Below are 17493 nucleotides of genomic sequence, written 5' to 3' on the forward strand. Positions count from 1 at the left end.
GCTGTGCAAAGACGAAGACCCCATTTAACAGATTATGACAAATCAGCCATCTGATTTTGATAAAAAGACAGTTGAAATAATGTGCATGTGTGCTTACCTGTTGTGACACCATGAACAACTCCATCCCTAGTCCTGGAACCTAAACAAAGCAAAAATCATTTTGTTATGAGCATTGGAAATACCACTTGGCAAATACTGGTACAAGTGAGTGGGTGATGGGAAAACAGTAAATATAGCACAGCTAGATTTTAATAAATCATCAGAGTGTCTCACAAAATGCTTAAAATTAATTCAAATCGGGCTTGATGTAAGCAATGGCATAAGGACTGAAGATCGCCCGGAGAACCATCAATAAAGGGTGAAGATAACTGGCAACATTTTGAGTTGTGGAGTGGTGGAAGCATCCATGTTAGGTGTTCTAGTAAACAGCTTGTTAAGTAAGCACCCAATCCTGCAAAGACTTTTGCACATGAATAACCTCACTCATGTGAGCAGTTCCACTAATGTCGCACATGCATAAAATTACTCATATGTGTAAGGCTGTGTAGCCACAGGACCCAGGGGTTAGCATGTGTGACTTACAACCCAATCCTGCAGTCTTTACTCTGGTCTTAATCAGGGGGAACTGCAAAGAGTGAGGGCAGGAAAATGATATAAAAGGGCCTAGTGGTAATAGAAACATGGTCATGAAATTCATTTTGGAAAAATGCAAGCTAATATTTCTGTGGGAAGTAATCTGAAACAAATGGTTTAATGAGAGTGGAATCTGGAAAGCGGTTATGCTGAGAGACACCTAGAGATAACAGTGAGCAGTAATAGATATAATACAGGACATGAGTGTATAGTGTGATGTGGCAGCCACAAACACCAAACCAATTTTGGGATGCATATGCAAATGTATCCTGGCTCTTTAGGGAAAAATCCTGTATTGGAAAGGAAATGGGCTCTGTTTCCATTGGAGTCATTGGTAAAACTCTCATTCATGTCAGTGGGAGCAGAAATAAACCAATCAGGGAGTGCTTTGGAAAATCCCACCCTCAATGTCTTTTTCCATTCCGGACTTCTAGTTCTCTGGTTCTATAACTTAGCTACACACGAAGGGGATGAGTCCATCTCTGGCCTATCATGCTTAGCAATTTACAGTGCAGAGAACGGGTATGTGATACATACCATGGAAGCCAAAGTAATAGCTTTATAATACCATTGGACTAGGCCTTTGAGGGACAGTATTGAGATCTAAATTTTAAAAAGCATTTAGTTTCTTTATTATGCATTATTATATAAGAAAACATTTTCCCAAGGAGTTAGTATTTAGAGACTTGTAGCTATGTTATTTTATTAATTTGGATAATTTTTATGTATCACACACACAGTATTTGCACGTTATTTTATGTACAGGGCTTTTCAACAGTGTGTATGTGCATTGTTTCTTTAAATCTGTAGTAGGAAGTCAAACAAGAGGATCTGGGGAAAATTCAAGGCAGAAGCTCTACAGTGAAGCAGCGAGAAAATAGCATTAGGCTTAACATCGTTTTCCTTATTCTAATAAAGTTTCTTGTTTAGTGTTAGAAGAAAGAGACGGTCAGTGATTCTTAGAGTTGTCACATTAGGGCACTTCACTAATATAAATGTAAATATTGTAGAACAGCACATAGTTTCCATCAGCATTATGTTTCATACTTTACTGGTGCCAGTTTGTTAAACCTAAACCCTGGGGTTTATTATCTGTACTATCAGATTTATGAACTTTTACATCATTGAAAATGTCTTGTTACTAAAGAGTAAGAGCAGAATAAGAATCACGTGAGAGAGAGAGAGAGAGAATGAACGATTTCTTTGTGTCATGTGAAATGACTTCATGCTCTAGCCTGGAAAATGAAGATGCCAGACTTGCCCGGGGTACTTTGGAGAAGATTGTCTCTGTGTCTGAAAATGAAGTAAATAGCTAATGATCAGAACAAAGGGTGAAGAAATGGTGTCCTTTCCTCTTTATATTCATTCTTCAATTTGTGCAAGGAAAAACACAAGATTATTCTTCTCCATTCCAAACGGTATCATTGCAAGGTTTCTGAGCTATCTGATTAAAAACAAAGCGGAAGAAGTGCTTTCAATTTGTAAGGATTCATTTTAGGTCATCAGGGCTTGATCCTGCATGTCATAGGTGCTCTGGCCTCAATCCAGCAAAGCATGTTTCACTTTAACATACAAGCAATTCCATTGACTTGTAGAAAGGGCCTACAAAGCACTTCACTGGCTTCAATAGGACAATTCACGTGCTTACAATTGAGCACATGCTTAAGTGCTTTGCTGGATTGGAGCCAGAGCGCTCACCCCCTTGCTGGATTGACTCCTTAGCTACTATGGGCTAAATCCTTCAAGTGACATACTGTACATAAGTACATAAGAGCCTGGTAATGATGTTTAACTGTTCAACTGGGGTGGGGAGAGATGGGATAAAGCAGCAAAAAATCCTCACAGAGGAATTCTCAACGGCAGATATCTCCAGAAAGGAGTATACCATATATCTTGATTCTTACCTCACTTACACTAGCATTACACAGGTATAATTCCACTAACTTCAGTGAAGTTAGTCCTGATTTACACTCCTACAACTGAGATAAAGAATCAGGTCTATGGAGAGTGGGGAGTGGGCCCATTGCCCACATGAGAGTTTGGCCAGTGGATCCACCCAAAGTACAGATTCTTATAAGCAAATTCATACTTGGCAGTAGATAGTAGCCAGCTATCTATGCAGTTTTCCTGGCTTCACACTTCATGTTCATACCTTACTTGTGCTGTGTTGTAACACAGCTTCTCTTTTTCTTAGACTTTGCTCAGTGTCAGAATACGGTTCTGTAAGGACAACGGCTGAATTCTGTGGGACAAATTCTGGCTGGAGAAGCACAGGGGCTCACCTAAGTAAAGTTGCAGCCAGTAGTGGGAGCATATGACGGAAAGTGGCTGTCTTTACTCTGGCCACTCCTCATGCTCTGTCTGACAGGAGCCGTGAAAGGGTGATAAAGGGCATGAACTAGCAGTCAAGAAACATGGTCTGCATGTACTATCTGATAAAGCAATGGCCTCTCTGCACAGATTACACAATTCAGGCAGAATAGTGGCACACATGCACACTACTTTTCCTGTATACTCTGTTCATGTGACCACACAGGAGCGGGGGTGGGGTGGACATTACTCTTGTTTTCAGGCACTAGCCAGAATATGGACCACCGGATGAAGAGTAAAAAATAGTAGCTACCACCCTTCCTTCCCATTTCAACAGTATTTGTCAGCACTATTAAACTTAAGTAGCTATTTTCTGTGTTGGCTATGAGGCCCAATCCTGCAAGGCGTTAATTTCTGAGCCCTTCTTTACAGGTGCCGAGTATTCTCAGCACTTCACTGAATTGGGGCCTCATTCAGCTATAGGGCTGGCTAAGGCCCTTTCTGCAGTGGTGTATGCACCACTTTAAGCAACAGCTGGTTGGGGACAGGGAAGCATGACCCCACTGGAGAGAAGGAAATATTATTGCTTCTGCTTCTGAGTGTTCCTATAGGGAACTGTTTCCACAAGGACTTTAGCAGGGATTAGGTTGCTCATTATTCCAACAGACAGAATTGGAATATTGTTGCTATCTCACTAGCTTTTCTACTGCCAAAGAAAAACAACATATGTCTTGAGAGAAGGCTGCAGCAGAGGCATTTCTATGATCTAAACAATAGGGGGAAGGTACAGTTTTGTAGCTGTGCACCTGCTGTGGGTCAGATCAAATCTACACAAATATGAACACCAGAGCTTGGGTACAGTGGAGAGTAGGAGCTGACCGGGAGAGGATCCATTCCCAGCTACCTGATACGGAGCTAGCCAGGCCAAATGTAAGTTAAAGCTGCAGAGGGGGCACGTTGTCCTACACCAAGATCACACACAAGCAGAGAAACCAGAGCAACAAAGCTTCACTCTGCCACATGCCATCTCCTGACAAGCCCCATCCCTTTCCCTGGCGATAGTGAAAGCTTGAGGCCAAGATTAGCACACTGCAGTCCCTGATTCAGAGCATCAAAGCTATACTCGAAGTCAGATTAAATTACTCTTACTTGCCTTGAGTAGTACCACACTCCTCACACAGTCTCACTGAAATCAGAATCTAGCCCTTACTCACTTAAATGAAATTTGCATAAAGATAAACATGGTTAAGTGATCCATATTTAGCTTCCTAAACTCAGATGTCCAAAGCACCCATAACTTCTAATGAAGACAGTGGGACTCAAGTTTAAACAATCTGGCCTGAGTGACTTGCACAGGCCATGCAGCAAGTCAGTGGCAGAGCAGAAACCAGAACCCAGGTTTGGTTGCTGAATCCCAGTCCCCTTCTCTTAGTAACCACTAATCAGCACGGTTCCTTTGTATGTTATACCATAACTATGAAGGCTCTGATGCGAATCGGAGTAGCTCCATCGATTTCACTGGACCTATGCTGACGCCCACAAGCTAAGACTCTGAACACAGAGGGTAAGAAGAAAGCTAACTCAGGGCCTAATCCAAAACCCATCCGGGAGGGTTTTCCAATGACTGCACCGGACATTGGATCAGGGGCTAAGAAAGGAGGAAACAAACAATGGGAGAGGAGAACGGCATTCAGCATGAAGATAAGAAGAAGAATAAAATCCAAACTTTCTCAAGTCTTCCGTAGCCCTCTGACCCACAAATAGAATGTTCCTTTGTGTCCTAGAAAATTAAGCCATTACAATGATTCCACTGCTTCCTAGACAATGGATATTTTCCCATGGGATTCTCTTACCATCTTTTTTTGCACTAGATATTTTTTACAATGCTCTGAATAACAGGTAGCTGTAATTTGGACAGAAAAAACTTTAGCTTCTCATTAATTCCTCCCCAAGAACTGATGGCAAAGAGTCATTGACTAGCTGACTACTGAAATTTAAAAATTACTATCGAGACCCTCTCAATTCTGTTCTTAATAGAGTCTTTTTGGGAAGGTATCAACCAGTAGCATGACAGAACCCATTTGTAAGGCACCCAGTTATAGCTGCAACTCCACATACAGCCATGTGGAATGAAAATCCTCAACTGCTTCAATGCATTTCACTCCATTATAAATGAGTTCCACTGTACTAATCCTTTAGGAATTTAGCCATTCTCCTCCTCTTCCTCTGATCTGGCTGAACAGGAGAAAAGAGAAGTTACCACTGCCCTGTGCTGGGGAGGTAAAAAGAGGGATACATGGCTTCCCTTTTCACATCAGGGCATGAAGGAGAATCAGGCCAACCTAGATCAGCTGATATTTTTAACTACAATTCCAGCCAGGGAAGATGAACTTCCAGAGGCAATACACACTAGCTATCATCACTCAAGGGCTGAAGGAGAGTGGATCTTTTGCCAGTAGCTTCTTACCTGTTACAGTGAAACTACATATATGTTTATGTTTCCTTTATGAAAGAAATCAGTTCAGTGTGGGATCACTCCTGCACTATTATTAATTATTAGTATACAGACCCTAACCCCAACAATTCACAATCTAAGCATATCGAAGACCATGGGAATTTTGCCACTGATTTCACTGGAAGCAGGATTGGGTTTCAGCATTCCTAGTATCACAGCAAATGGAAAAGGCATGAAGATTAACTCAGCATACATTTTATAAGCATACCTAATAAAAAGAAATCATGGAAGTGCTATCATGATCTACAAGGAAATAAATCATACACCACTGAAAATTAATAATAGACAATGAAATACTGATAGATATTCTGATAATTGTGCAAAAATGCCTACATACATTGAAACATATATTCATTTTAAATTTAGTTTGCAAAATTACTGCTTTCTGTGTTTACCCAGGAATGGAATTTGCTATTGCTTAACTGGAAAAGAATGTTCAAGATGGGCTAAAATGTGTAGTCTAATGTATCTGGAGCAGAAATAATTTGTTCAAAAATAATGCTAACCTGGAAGGGTATTGGGATTCGGGTGGGGGGAGGGGGAAGAAGTGTGTGGCAAACCCAATACTTCCATATCAAGGAAATTATTCCAGTTTTCAACCATCCTCTGAAATCTGTGCACAACTCCCTAGGTACACACAGCATCTGTACCAGTATTTACCTATAAAACCATGAAAAAAGAGAAAGGACATACTGAAAAGAATATATTATTTCATTCACATTTTTCCATCACCTAATTTAACTTAGGAGGAAACAGAGGCATATGTTTATTTTAACTAACCAACCATTTAATCATCATGTGTTTTACAGGCTCTTCCTATGAATTTTTCATCACAGCCTTTGGAAGACACAGTTCTCTAGAGCTAGGAACCTGCTAAGCAATGAGGATAAACCTGTGGTTAAAGCATTGGACAGGAATTTGAAATGTGAATTCTATTCCCAGCTCTGCACAAGCTCCCTGTGTGACATGGGCAAGTCACTTAATATCTCCTTGTCTCAATTTTGCCATTTGTAAGAATGGTATAGTAATTCCCCTGTCTCAAAGGGTTGCTGTGGTCATTCCTTCACGATCCATGGAAGGAAGGTGCTGTGGGCCTACAATGTAACAAGTATCCATTAAGGAAACTCAGTCAAGGGAGGTAAGGGAATGAGATGCTTGTACACAGAATGATGAATATCAGGAATCTTTATTTAAAATCTTGAAAAGCAACTGATTATATTCCCTTCCAACTATTGAATCCTTTTTGCTTTATACAGTGAGGAAGGATAGGGTTGGATAAATTGCCAAATTAACTGACTTTTTCTTAAAAATAAAACTCCTTAAAATCCACATTCAGTAGCATTCTGGTTATAAAGCCACCTGTCACACTGTCTTTTGTAAGCAGAGTCAGGATGAGCTCTACCCTGACATCTGGAGGTGAATTATGGCAAGGGTGCAAAAGAATTTCAGAGGCTGATTGTGTTTGCATAGGCACACCCACTCCGCCTAGCATAGCCCACAGCAGCCTAAAATGGTTACTTTCACAGCTGTGGGAGCCCCAATTTCTTTGTTATTGGGGCAGGAGGAATAAAGTGTTGTCACCCTGATTAAGTAAATGAGGAACTACGAAACTGTTTTATGATAAAGGATTTCACTATCAACTAAATAGCACTTGCTAGACAAGGGACATGGGTTCCAAAACCCAGTGAATTGAGAGAGGCTGGGGATAGGTATTTGTACCTGGTGGTGTAGGTGCCTTGTGTGAGCCAGAAGCACCAGTTCCACCTACTCTCTCCACTGTGGAATATCAGAGTTGATTTTTGATTCCCTTAAGAATCTAGATACAGGTTACTGAGCTGAACTCACTTTGGGCTAATGGTGCACTAGCACAGGGGCTCCCCTACTGTGAACTGAAATCACTAAGAGCTGAAATCACTAAAGAGCTGGAATTGCTGAGCTGAGAGCACTGAGTACTGTGCTAACTAGTGGGGGAGCCTGAAGCTATACTGCGGAGCAGAGCAGCTGGCAGAGTGGAGTGGAGCAGTTTGAGGGAACGGCTGGAGCGGATCACGGGACAGCTGGTGGAGCAGAGCAGCTAGCAGAGCGGAGCAGCTGTGGGATGGGTGGAGCGGCCCACGGAGCGAGCGGAGCCGAGCAGTTTGCGGGGACGACTGGAGCGGATCACGGAGCAGTTTGTGAGGACAGCTGGAGGAGCAGAGTGGAGTGGCTGGGAGAGCGGAGCAGTTCGTGGAGAAGGCGGAAGCAGAACCCCATGGAGAGGCAGGGCAATTGGTCCCGGACCACGTAAGGTGCCCCTTTCTACCCAGGCTGGCGGGGGGACCTCTGCAGATAGACTCTCGAAATCTGGGGCTGTACTGACCCAGGACAGAGACTTCTGGATTATGGGACTTTTGGGACTGTGGGTGATTTGGGGGTTGCTGGACTCAAGAGCCCAGGGAAAAGGACACGGCCCAATTTCCTGGGGTGGGTCTTTGCTCACGGTTTGGTCTATGAACTCTAGTTGAGGTGTTTTCCCAATTTAATGCTTGTTGTTTAGCTCATGTAATTAAACCTTTTCTGCTACACCGAGACTCTGTGCTTGTGAGAGGGGAAGTATTGCCCCTTAGAGGCGCCCAGGGGTGTGTGTAAGATTTTTCCAGGTCACTGGGTGGGGGCTCGAGCTGGTTTTGCATTACGCTGTAGGGAAGGGACCCCTATGTATTGAACCCGGCCCTTGCTGCTATCAGTTCGGCCTGACAGAAGGGTTACACTTTGTATATTGTTCATTACTGTAGCAGCCTGTGTGCCCTTAAACTGTTAGGGCTCTTGGACAGTGAGCCACATTTTTTGGGCACATGTCTCCTATAGTACAGTACCATGTATGGCACAGATCTATGGTATGGTACTATGGTTTTAGCACCATGCTAAAATAATGGGTGGCTATCAACAATGCAATGATACACCAATGGATTTAGCAATAATTATTGTCCATCTTTACAGAGGTTTTACTTCCAGACTTAGGACTCAATTCTGATCTCATTTCCATTGCGGTAGCTTTATTATTGAGTTACTCTATACTTATAGCAAGGTAACTCTGGATCCTTGTCCCTTCACTGATCATTCATTTCAGCAAACAGAAGCAAACAGGTTAAAAGCCATTTGTTTTCTATTGCCCACCTACCTACATAGAGAACACCCTCTTTCGTCTTTCCTGCTGCTTCTGCCACACCCTGTTTGGTTTTTTCTGCTGCTGCCACAACTCCGTCTTTAGCCCTGGAAAGTCCTTTCATGAATACATCCATGGCTAAAGATTTTCTTTACAGAGCACTAGGGGAAAAAAATAAGAAACATTTTGAATAAGAAAATATTTTTCAGAAGGGAAGACTGTTCAAACTCTGACTGGAACCTTATTTATAAAAAGACTTTGTCTGTCAATCATCTATACCCACATATTATCTATCTACAGACATACATAGCTGTAGCTGTCCGTAGAAGTATTCAATATTTCATGCAGAATAAAAGTGGTTCAACAAGTGGATACGACAATAAGTGCAATTCTCCAAACAGCCTTCATGTTTTCAGTTTTCTCACATTCTACTACACAAACAAGTTTAACAGTGTTGCAGACACACATCAGGTTTATGCAGTACTCTCACAAATCAAGTAGGACAGGCTTATCCTTTAAAAAAACAGCCATATAAATGAGGAGGTGTCAATTTACTGTAGATAATAATCCATTTCTGACAGGGAGGTGCACTGGTTGACATAACAGGTCTTTTCTAGATCCTTTGATTCTTGACTGAGACAATTCCCACTGAAGTGAATGGGAGTTTTGTTCCAAGGACTGCAGGATTTAGGTCTTTGATTAGATGATATTCCACATCTCCTCATTCAGAGGCACCAGTGTGGTTAAAAACACACCATCAACTTAAAAACTAAACAAAACAAAAATCACACGTCTCTCTGAAAATTGCTTACCTACTATTATTACAAGTAACCCCTATTATAATTATATTACATCCCTATATTCACAGGGGTCCCTTCTAGCCTTAGAATCTATGAATCTACATACTGAAAGAGATTAAAGACAAAAAATCTATTTTCCCTATATGCTTTTTTAGTGCATCTGACAGCATTTTGCCATAGACGGTTTCTCTTCCCAACTTGTGTAATCAGTTTCCCCTGTTATTTGTGTGAGGCATTTGGGTGGCAGAAGGGGTGAAAAAGTCATTTATAATAATTTTATAAAGGAAAAATGTGATTGTAAAGCCACAGACATTGGCAGGTGGTTTCAGGGGCAGGTGTGGGACCAGGAACTTCATTTAAGACCTTAAAACAAAACAAAACAAACAAACAAAAAAACCTAGCAGTGTCCCTTTAACAAATTAACTCTTGATCATTTATTTCTCCACCCACACACAGAATAAGAGTCTATTGATGCCGGTACCTCCCTTTTCCTTGCGATGCTGAGTAGGAGGACTGGGTGTCTAAAGAAACATCTGTAGCCACCACTACCAACTTGTGATCATTTAAATTCAAAAATAAAAAATAGGAGTGAGATTTGTGTCTCATTAACACACACTGCAAAATCTGTCACCCTTCCCACAGAAAGAGAACAGCTTTCACATTGCTGTAAATAGGAATCTCAGTTTAAATGCACAAGATCTCGATCTCTCTCTACCTGTCAGACAATCTCTCTGGGAGTTACTAGGGTGAGGCAAGATCGAACCAGACTTGATACTCATCCTTATCAGCAGGGGAAATCTCCAATTCTGTTTGATAAGACCCGCCCTCCCCCAGAAGGATGCAGCTACCTGGACACTGTCCTAGCAGAAATGACCCTGAACAGAGAGAGGAGGGATGAGACATCTCTGTGCACGGGTGCAGCGACAGTTCAGACGACAATGCCTTCCGTCCCTTAGGCCCCCGGCCCCCGAGAGTTGCACTGTTGGAGCACCTTAATTGCCTCCATGGAGAAGAAGCTTGAGGCGGGACTAAGCGGGTGGGTAAAAGCGAAGTTTGTGGAACACATGCTGGGTGTGGGAAAGGAGGGAGGCTCCTGCTGGGATCCACGGCAAAGCCCCGCCTTGGGGCAGTGCCACCCCTGAGAGAACCCACAAGGAAGTGGGGAGGAGGGCACCTGGCCCCGCCCAGCACTGCCAACCCTGCTACACACTCACCCCAGCTGGGGACAGGGACATACGGACCCAGCCACCCAGAGAGACAGGATCATACAGGCACATATAGCCCGGGTCACACGGAGACAGGGCAGGGTGCCACGACCATAAGGCACATATAGCCCGGGGCACACGGAGACAGGGCAGGGCGCCGGGATCACACAGGCACATATAGCCCGGGTCACACAGAGACAGGGCAGGGCACCAGCATCATACAGTCACATATAGCCTGGGTCACACAGAGACAGGGCAGGGCACCGGGATCACACAGGCACATATAGCCCGGGTCACACAGAGACAGGGCAGGGCGCCGGGATCACACAGGCACATATAGCCCGGGTCACACGGAGACAGGTCAGGGCGCCGGGATCACACAGGCACATATAGCCCGGGTAACACGGAGACAGGGCAGGGCACCGGGATCACACAGGCACATATAGCCCGGGTCACACGGAGACAGGGCAGGGCACCGGGATCACACAGGCACATAGAGCCCGGGTCACACGGAGACAGGGCAGGGCGCCGGGATCACACAGGCACATATAGCCCGGGTCACACAGAGACAGGGCAGGGCGCCGGGATCACACAGGCACATATAGCCCGGGTCACACAGAGACAGGGCAGGGCGCCGGGATCACACAGGCACATATAACCCGGGTCACACGGAGACAGGGCAGGGCGCCGGGATCACACAGGCACATAGAGCCCGGGTCACACAGAGACAGGGCAGGGCGCCGGGATCACACAGGCACAGATAGCCCGGGTCACACAGAGACAGGGCAGGGAGCCGGGATCATACAGGCACATATAGCCCGGGTCACACAGAGACAGGGCAGGGCGCCGGGATCACACAGGCACATATAGCCCGGGTCACACAGAGACAGGGCAGGGCGCCGGGATCACACAGGCACATATACCCCGGGTCACACGGAGACAGGGCAGGGCGCCGGGATCACACAGGCACATATAGCCCGGGTCACACGGAGACAGGGCAGGGCGCCGGGATCACACAGGCACATATAGCCCGGGTCACACGGAGACAGGGCAGGGCGCCGGGATCACACAGGCACATATAGCCCGGGTCACACGGAGACAGGGCAGGGCACCGGGATCACACAGGCACATATAGCCCAGGTCACACGGAGACAGGGCAGGGCACCGGGATCACACAGGCACATAGAGCCCGGGTCACACGGAGACAGGGCAGGGCGCCCGGATCACACAGGCACATATAGCCCGGGTCACACGGAGACAGGGCAGGGCGCCGGGATCACACAGGCACATATAGCCCGGGTCACACGGAGACAGGGCAGGGCGCCGGGATCACACAGGCACATATAGCCCGGGTCACACAGAGACAGGGCAGGGCGCCGGGATCACACAGGCACATAGAGCCCGGGTCACACAGAGACAGGGCAGGGCGCCGGGATCACACAGGCACATATAGCCCGGGTCACACAGAGACAGGGCAGGGCGCCGGGATCACACAGGCACATATAGCCCGGGTCACACGGAGACAGGGCAGGGCGCCGGGATCACACAGGCACATATAGCCCGGGTCACACGGAGACAGGGCAGGGCGCCGGGATCATACAGGCACATATAGCCCGGGTCACACAGAGACAGGGCAGGGCGCCGGGATCACACAGGCACATATAGCCCGGGTCACACAGAGACAGGGCAGGGCGCCCGGATCACACAGGCACATATAGCCCGGGTCACACAGAGACAGGGCAGGGCACCGGGATCACACAGGCACATATAGCCCGGGTCACACAGAGACAGGGCAGGGCGCCGGGATCACACAGGCACTTATAGCCCGGGTCACACAGAGACAGGGCAGGGCGCCCGGATCACACAGGCACTTATAGCCCGGGTCACACAGAGACAGGGCAGGGCGCCCGGATCACACAGGCACATATAGCCTGGGTCACACAGAGACAGGGCAGGGCGCCGGGATCACACAGGCACATATAGCCCGGCTCACACAGAGACAGGGCAGGGCACCGGGATCACACAGGCACATATAGCCCGGGTCACACAGAGACAGGGCAGGGCGCCGGGATCACACAGGCACATATAGCCCGGGTCACACGGAGACAGGGCAGGGCGCCGGGATCACACAGGCACATATAGCCCGGGTCACACAGAGACAGGGCAGGGCGCCGGGATCACACAGGCACATATAGCCCGGGTCACACAGAGACAGGGCAGGGCGCCGGGATCACACAGGCACATATAGCCCGGGTCACACAGAGACAGGGCAGGGCGCCGGGATCACACAGGCACATAGAGCCCGGGTCACACAGAGACAGGGCAGGGCGCCGGGATCACACAGGCACATATAGCCCGGGTCACACAGAGACAGGGCAGGGCGCCGGGATCACACAGGCACATATAGCCCGGGTCACACAGAGACAGGGCAGGGCGCCGGGATCATACAGGCACATATAGCCCGGGTCACACAGAGACAGGGCAGGGCGCCGGGATCACACAGGCACATAGAGCCCGGGTCACACGGAGACAGGGCATGGCGCCGGGATCACACAGGCACATATAGCCCGGGTCACACAGAGACAGGGCAGGGCGCCCGGATCACACAGGCACATATAGCCCGGCTCACACGGAGACAGGGCAGGGCGCCGGGATCATACAGGCACATAGAGCCCGGGTCACACAGAGACAGGGCAGGGCGCCGGGATCATACAGGCACATATAGCCCGGGTCACACAGAGACAGGGCAGGGCGCCGGGATCACACAGGCACAGATAGCCCGGGTCACACAGAGACAGGGCAGGGCGCCGGGATCACACAGGCACTTATAGCCCGGGTCACACGGAGACAGGGCAGGGCGCCGGGATCACACAGGCACATATAGCCCGGGTCACACGGAGACAGGGCAGGGCGCCGGGATCATACAGGCACAGATAGCCCGGGTCACACGGAGACAGGGCAGGGCGCCCGGATCACACAGGCACATATAGCCCGGGTCACACAGAGACAGGGCAGGGCGCCGGGATCACATAGGCACATATAGCCCGGGTCACACGGAGACAGGGCAGGGCGCCGGGATCACACAGGCACATAGAGCCCGGGTCACACGGAGACAGGGCAGGGCGCCGGGATCACACAGGCACATATAGCCCCAGCATCCTGTCTCTCTGGCAGACTGGGTCTATGGGGTCCCTCTCCCCCCTCTGCCGCAGGGCCAGGCACGTACAGCTCCACCCAGCACACGAGCAGCCCCACACTCATGCTTCAGCGAGAGGCTTTTCCCACTTCGCCCAAACTCCCTCCCCCCCCCCCAAAAAAAACCCAACCCGCGTCGGGAAGGGTCCCCCAGCCCGGTTCTCCCGCGGGGACAAACCCTGGAGCATCCGCGCGCGCCCACCCCGCGCGCTCCGGCCGGGTTACTCACCGGGCTCTTCACTCTGCAAACGCGTTACAAGTGGCCCCGAAGGGAGGCGAGCGGTGCGCAGCAGGGAGCGCCGGGGGAGCTGCCCCCGCTTCAGTACATCCCCGACAACGCAGGCGGAGGGGAGGCGGAGAGGGAGTCCAGCATGTAACGCGCCCGGGTCCCAGCTCCACAGGCAGAGAGTGAGGCGGAGAAGGGGAGGAGGAGAGCGGGGGAGGGATGCTCATCCACTTTCAGCGCGCGAAGCAAGCCCCTCTCCCTCCTTCCCCACCCTCTCGGGCTGATTTGCCAGAGGGAGGAGAGAGCCAGCCCCACGCTCCCATCCCGGGGGCACACACTGCTCCTGGAGGCACGAAACCTTCTCCAGATCCGCTCCCGCATTCACTAGTCCCCTGCCCACCACCCCCTCCTGAGCCTGAAATGGGGGGAGAAGAGAGGGACAGCGCAATGGCTTCAGCACCCGCACGCCTCCTGACTGCTAATGGGATTGGCAGTGGAGAGTTTCGTCCACACAGCTATTTTTAGCCCGAGTTTGCCTACTCCCGGGAGCGGCTGGCTCCTTGCTGCCATGTAGACATACCCCCAGAGACTGGGCGAAAATAATATTTCACAGTGCTCTCACTGTTGTGGATGGCAGTGGCCCGGCATGGTGTAGGCAATCATTAGCTTCTCCACTCCCCTTTGATTCATTAACAAAAATAAAGCTGGAGGTATAATAAACGCCTGCTCTCTCATATCTATAAACTCTTTACAAAGGTGATAACGAACTGACTCTGGCAGAGTCTGGATGAACAACAGCCGAGAGAGCAGGCAGGGTTTCAAAGAAATTTCAGCAGGATCTACCAGATATTTACCCTTACCCAGCTCCTAGAAAGAGTGAGGGAATACAAACTCCCGCTGTGCATTGCTTTCGTCGACTATGAAAAGGCCTTTTATAGCCTCAAGTTCAACGCAATATTAAAGGCGCTCACAGAGCAGGGCATTAACACGCAGTACATCAGTTTATTGAAGGAAACGAATACTGGATGTACAACAGGCATTACTCTCCTCAAAACTCCCCTCCGCATCCCAGTCGAGAAAGGCGTAAAGCAAGGACATACGATTTCACCGAACTATTAACCACCTGCCTCAAAATGGTTGTGAAGAAGATCAATTGGAGGAGTGGTGTTAACATATATGGAGAACGGTTATCTCATCTCAGATTCGATGACGACATCGTACTAATTGTCAAAAGCACCAACCAGCTGCAGAGCAAGCTGTGAAGACGCAACAAGAAAAGCAGTCAGGTTGGTCTAAAAATGAACTGCTGCAAAATGAAATACATGCAATCAGACATTTTATGAAAATCTCGAATAATGGTAACAGGAGAAGAAATTGAAGAAGTGGAACAGTACACATATTTGGACCAAGAAGTTAATATGCACCAAGACACGAATGGAGAACTTTCGTGAAGGATTCGGGCAGGATGGTGTGTATTTAATTCCATCAAGGATGTCCTCAAAGGAAAAATCAACAAGACCATACATACAAATATCTTCAATTCAACAGTGCTGCCAGCCATGCTGTATGACAGTGAAACGTGGGCACTGACGAAGAGAGAGGAACAGCGGCTGTCGGTAGCTGAAAAGGCAATGGAACGAGCTATGTTGGGAATTTCCCTTCTGGATCGTATCCCAAATGAAATGATTAGAGAACACAGTGGTGTGAAAGATATTGTCATGGAAAGCAGGTATAATAAGATACGATGGGCGGGCCACATAGCATGGCTCACGGACAATAGGTGGACCACAATCATTACCGAGTGGTACCCGTGAGAACAGAAAAGACCACCTGGTTGGCCTCCAAGAAGATGGGAAGATGGCACTGTTAAACGTTTCGGATGAACGTGGAGAAAAAGGCAAGAATGCAAGAAGAATCGTGGACGTGTTGTGATCGGCACAGTCTTAACAATAGCTGAAGACAGATCGATACAGGTGACATAACAAATCCATGGTGGTGGATGCATATCTATTTAAGTTCACACACATTAAGACCATGCAAGATACCCGAGGGATAAAAGGGAAAGGTAGATCCTACTGATCTTCACCTCTAAGCCTCCAAATTGACCATGAAAAGAGAATAGCAATAACATTTTCCGAAGTGCCTAAGGACCAGACTTTCAAAGGCATTTTACCATCTACAGATGCAGATAGTCCACTGGTAGGGTTTACAAAAGTTTCTAGAGTTGGGAGTTAGCTGACTAGTGAGATTTTGAAAACTGCCTATCTGCAATTTTAAAGCACCTAAATGCCTTTGAAAAACTGTCCCTAAGCTACTTAGGAGCCTAAGTCCCACTGACTTTCTATGGGAGTTAAACTTCCAAGTGCCTAATTCACTTTTGAAAATAGGACATAGGCAGGTTTAAAACAAACAAAAGGAAGTATTTCTTCACACAACACACAATCAACCTGTGGAACTCTTTGCCAGAGGATGTTGTGAAGGCCAAGACTATACTAGGGTTCAACAAAGGAACTATACAAATTCATGGAGGATAGGATTCTGGGTTAGATGGACCTTTGGTCTGACCCAGTATGACAGTTTTTATGTAAGTCACTTACGCACTTTTTTTTTTAGTTGAAGTTTACTTGTTCCTACTGAACTCACTCTTACCTCCCCCCCAACCCTCAAAAAAGATCTACACTCCAAAACATGAATGTTGCAAAAACGTAGATCTGGCACCTTAGTCCTACCAGAGTCTTTCAAGTTTTGGCCATCATGGTATCCCCACCACCACCCCCAATCATGTGGCATGAATAGAAAATAAGACAACTCTCCTTCCTCGCTAAAAAAATCCAGGGCCTGATGCACTAGACATTTTTGCAGTGAAGTAGGAATAATCAGACTTATTCTCTAATTTGATAATACAATTTGGTCTCACAGGAGGCCAAAAGTCAGTGGATCCCCCAAGCACCATCTTTTGTCTTATTTTTATTGCATCTCCTAGACTGGAGCAAGGGAGAGGGAAATAATAGGGTGAAGGAGGAGAAGAGGCAGAGAGCTAGACTTCAGGGAGTGTCACACTTCCCCTTCCCTCCAGCACAGGAACCAAATGCTCAGCGCAGAGATGTCTTCCGTCCCCGAAACAAAAACAGGGTTTCTTCCCCACACAACCATGCTGGCAGAAGGCTGGCACATCCTAGATCATGAGTGAACTTCTAATACCTCTGTACAGCTTGATAAACTTTCATTAGGTTTATCCTCCTACTGGCGCCAGTTGTTCAGAAACCTGGTTTATTGCTCCCTCTAAGAGGAGGCTGACTGAGAATACAGATCTCTTCCTTTAGAAGACAAGGTTTTTCCTCCCCTCTCCCTTCTAACAATAATTGCATTACATAAAGGTGTTTCATCTCACTCACCAGTACTGTACAATTATACCTGAAAGGGAGGGTGTCTTGTGGGGGATAGTAGGCCCTCCCTCCCGCTGC

At 47.6% G+C, this 17493-nt stretch overlaps 1 protein-coding gene across 1 annotated transcript in view; it reads right to left on the reverse strand.

Annotated features, from left to right (window-relative positions):
- Positions 1 to 14456, reverse strand: part of SNCA (synuclein alpha) — a 97938-nt gene extending 83482 nt beyond the window's left edge. The window contains exons 1-3 of the mRNA XM_045017473.1: positions 14033 to 14456; positions 8619 to 8764; positions 98 to 139 (exon numbers count right to left, since the gene is read on the reverse strand). Of these exons, the coding sequence (XP_044873408.1) occupies positions 98 to 139; positions 8619 to 8739 (163 nt within the window). The 5' untranslated portion in view covers positions 8740 to 8764; positions 14033 to 14456. The remainder of the gene's footprint in view (positions 1 to 97; positions 140 to 8618; positions 8765 to 14032) is intronic.
- Between the last annotated feature and the right edge of the window lie 3037 nt (positions 14457 to 17493).

This window comes from Mauremys mutica, chromosome 5 (genome assembly GCF_020497125.1).
Source record: "Mauremys mutica isolate MM-2020 ecotype Southern chromosome 5, ASM2049712v1, whole genome shotgun sequence".
In the NCBI taxonomy this organism is placed as follows: domain Eukaryota; kingdom Metazoa; phylum Chordata; order Testudines; family Geoemydidae; genus Mauremys; species Mauremys mutica.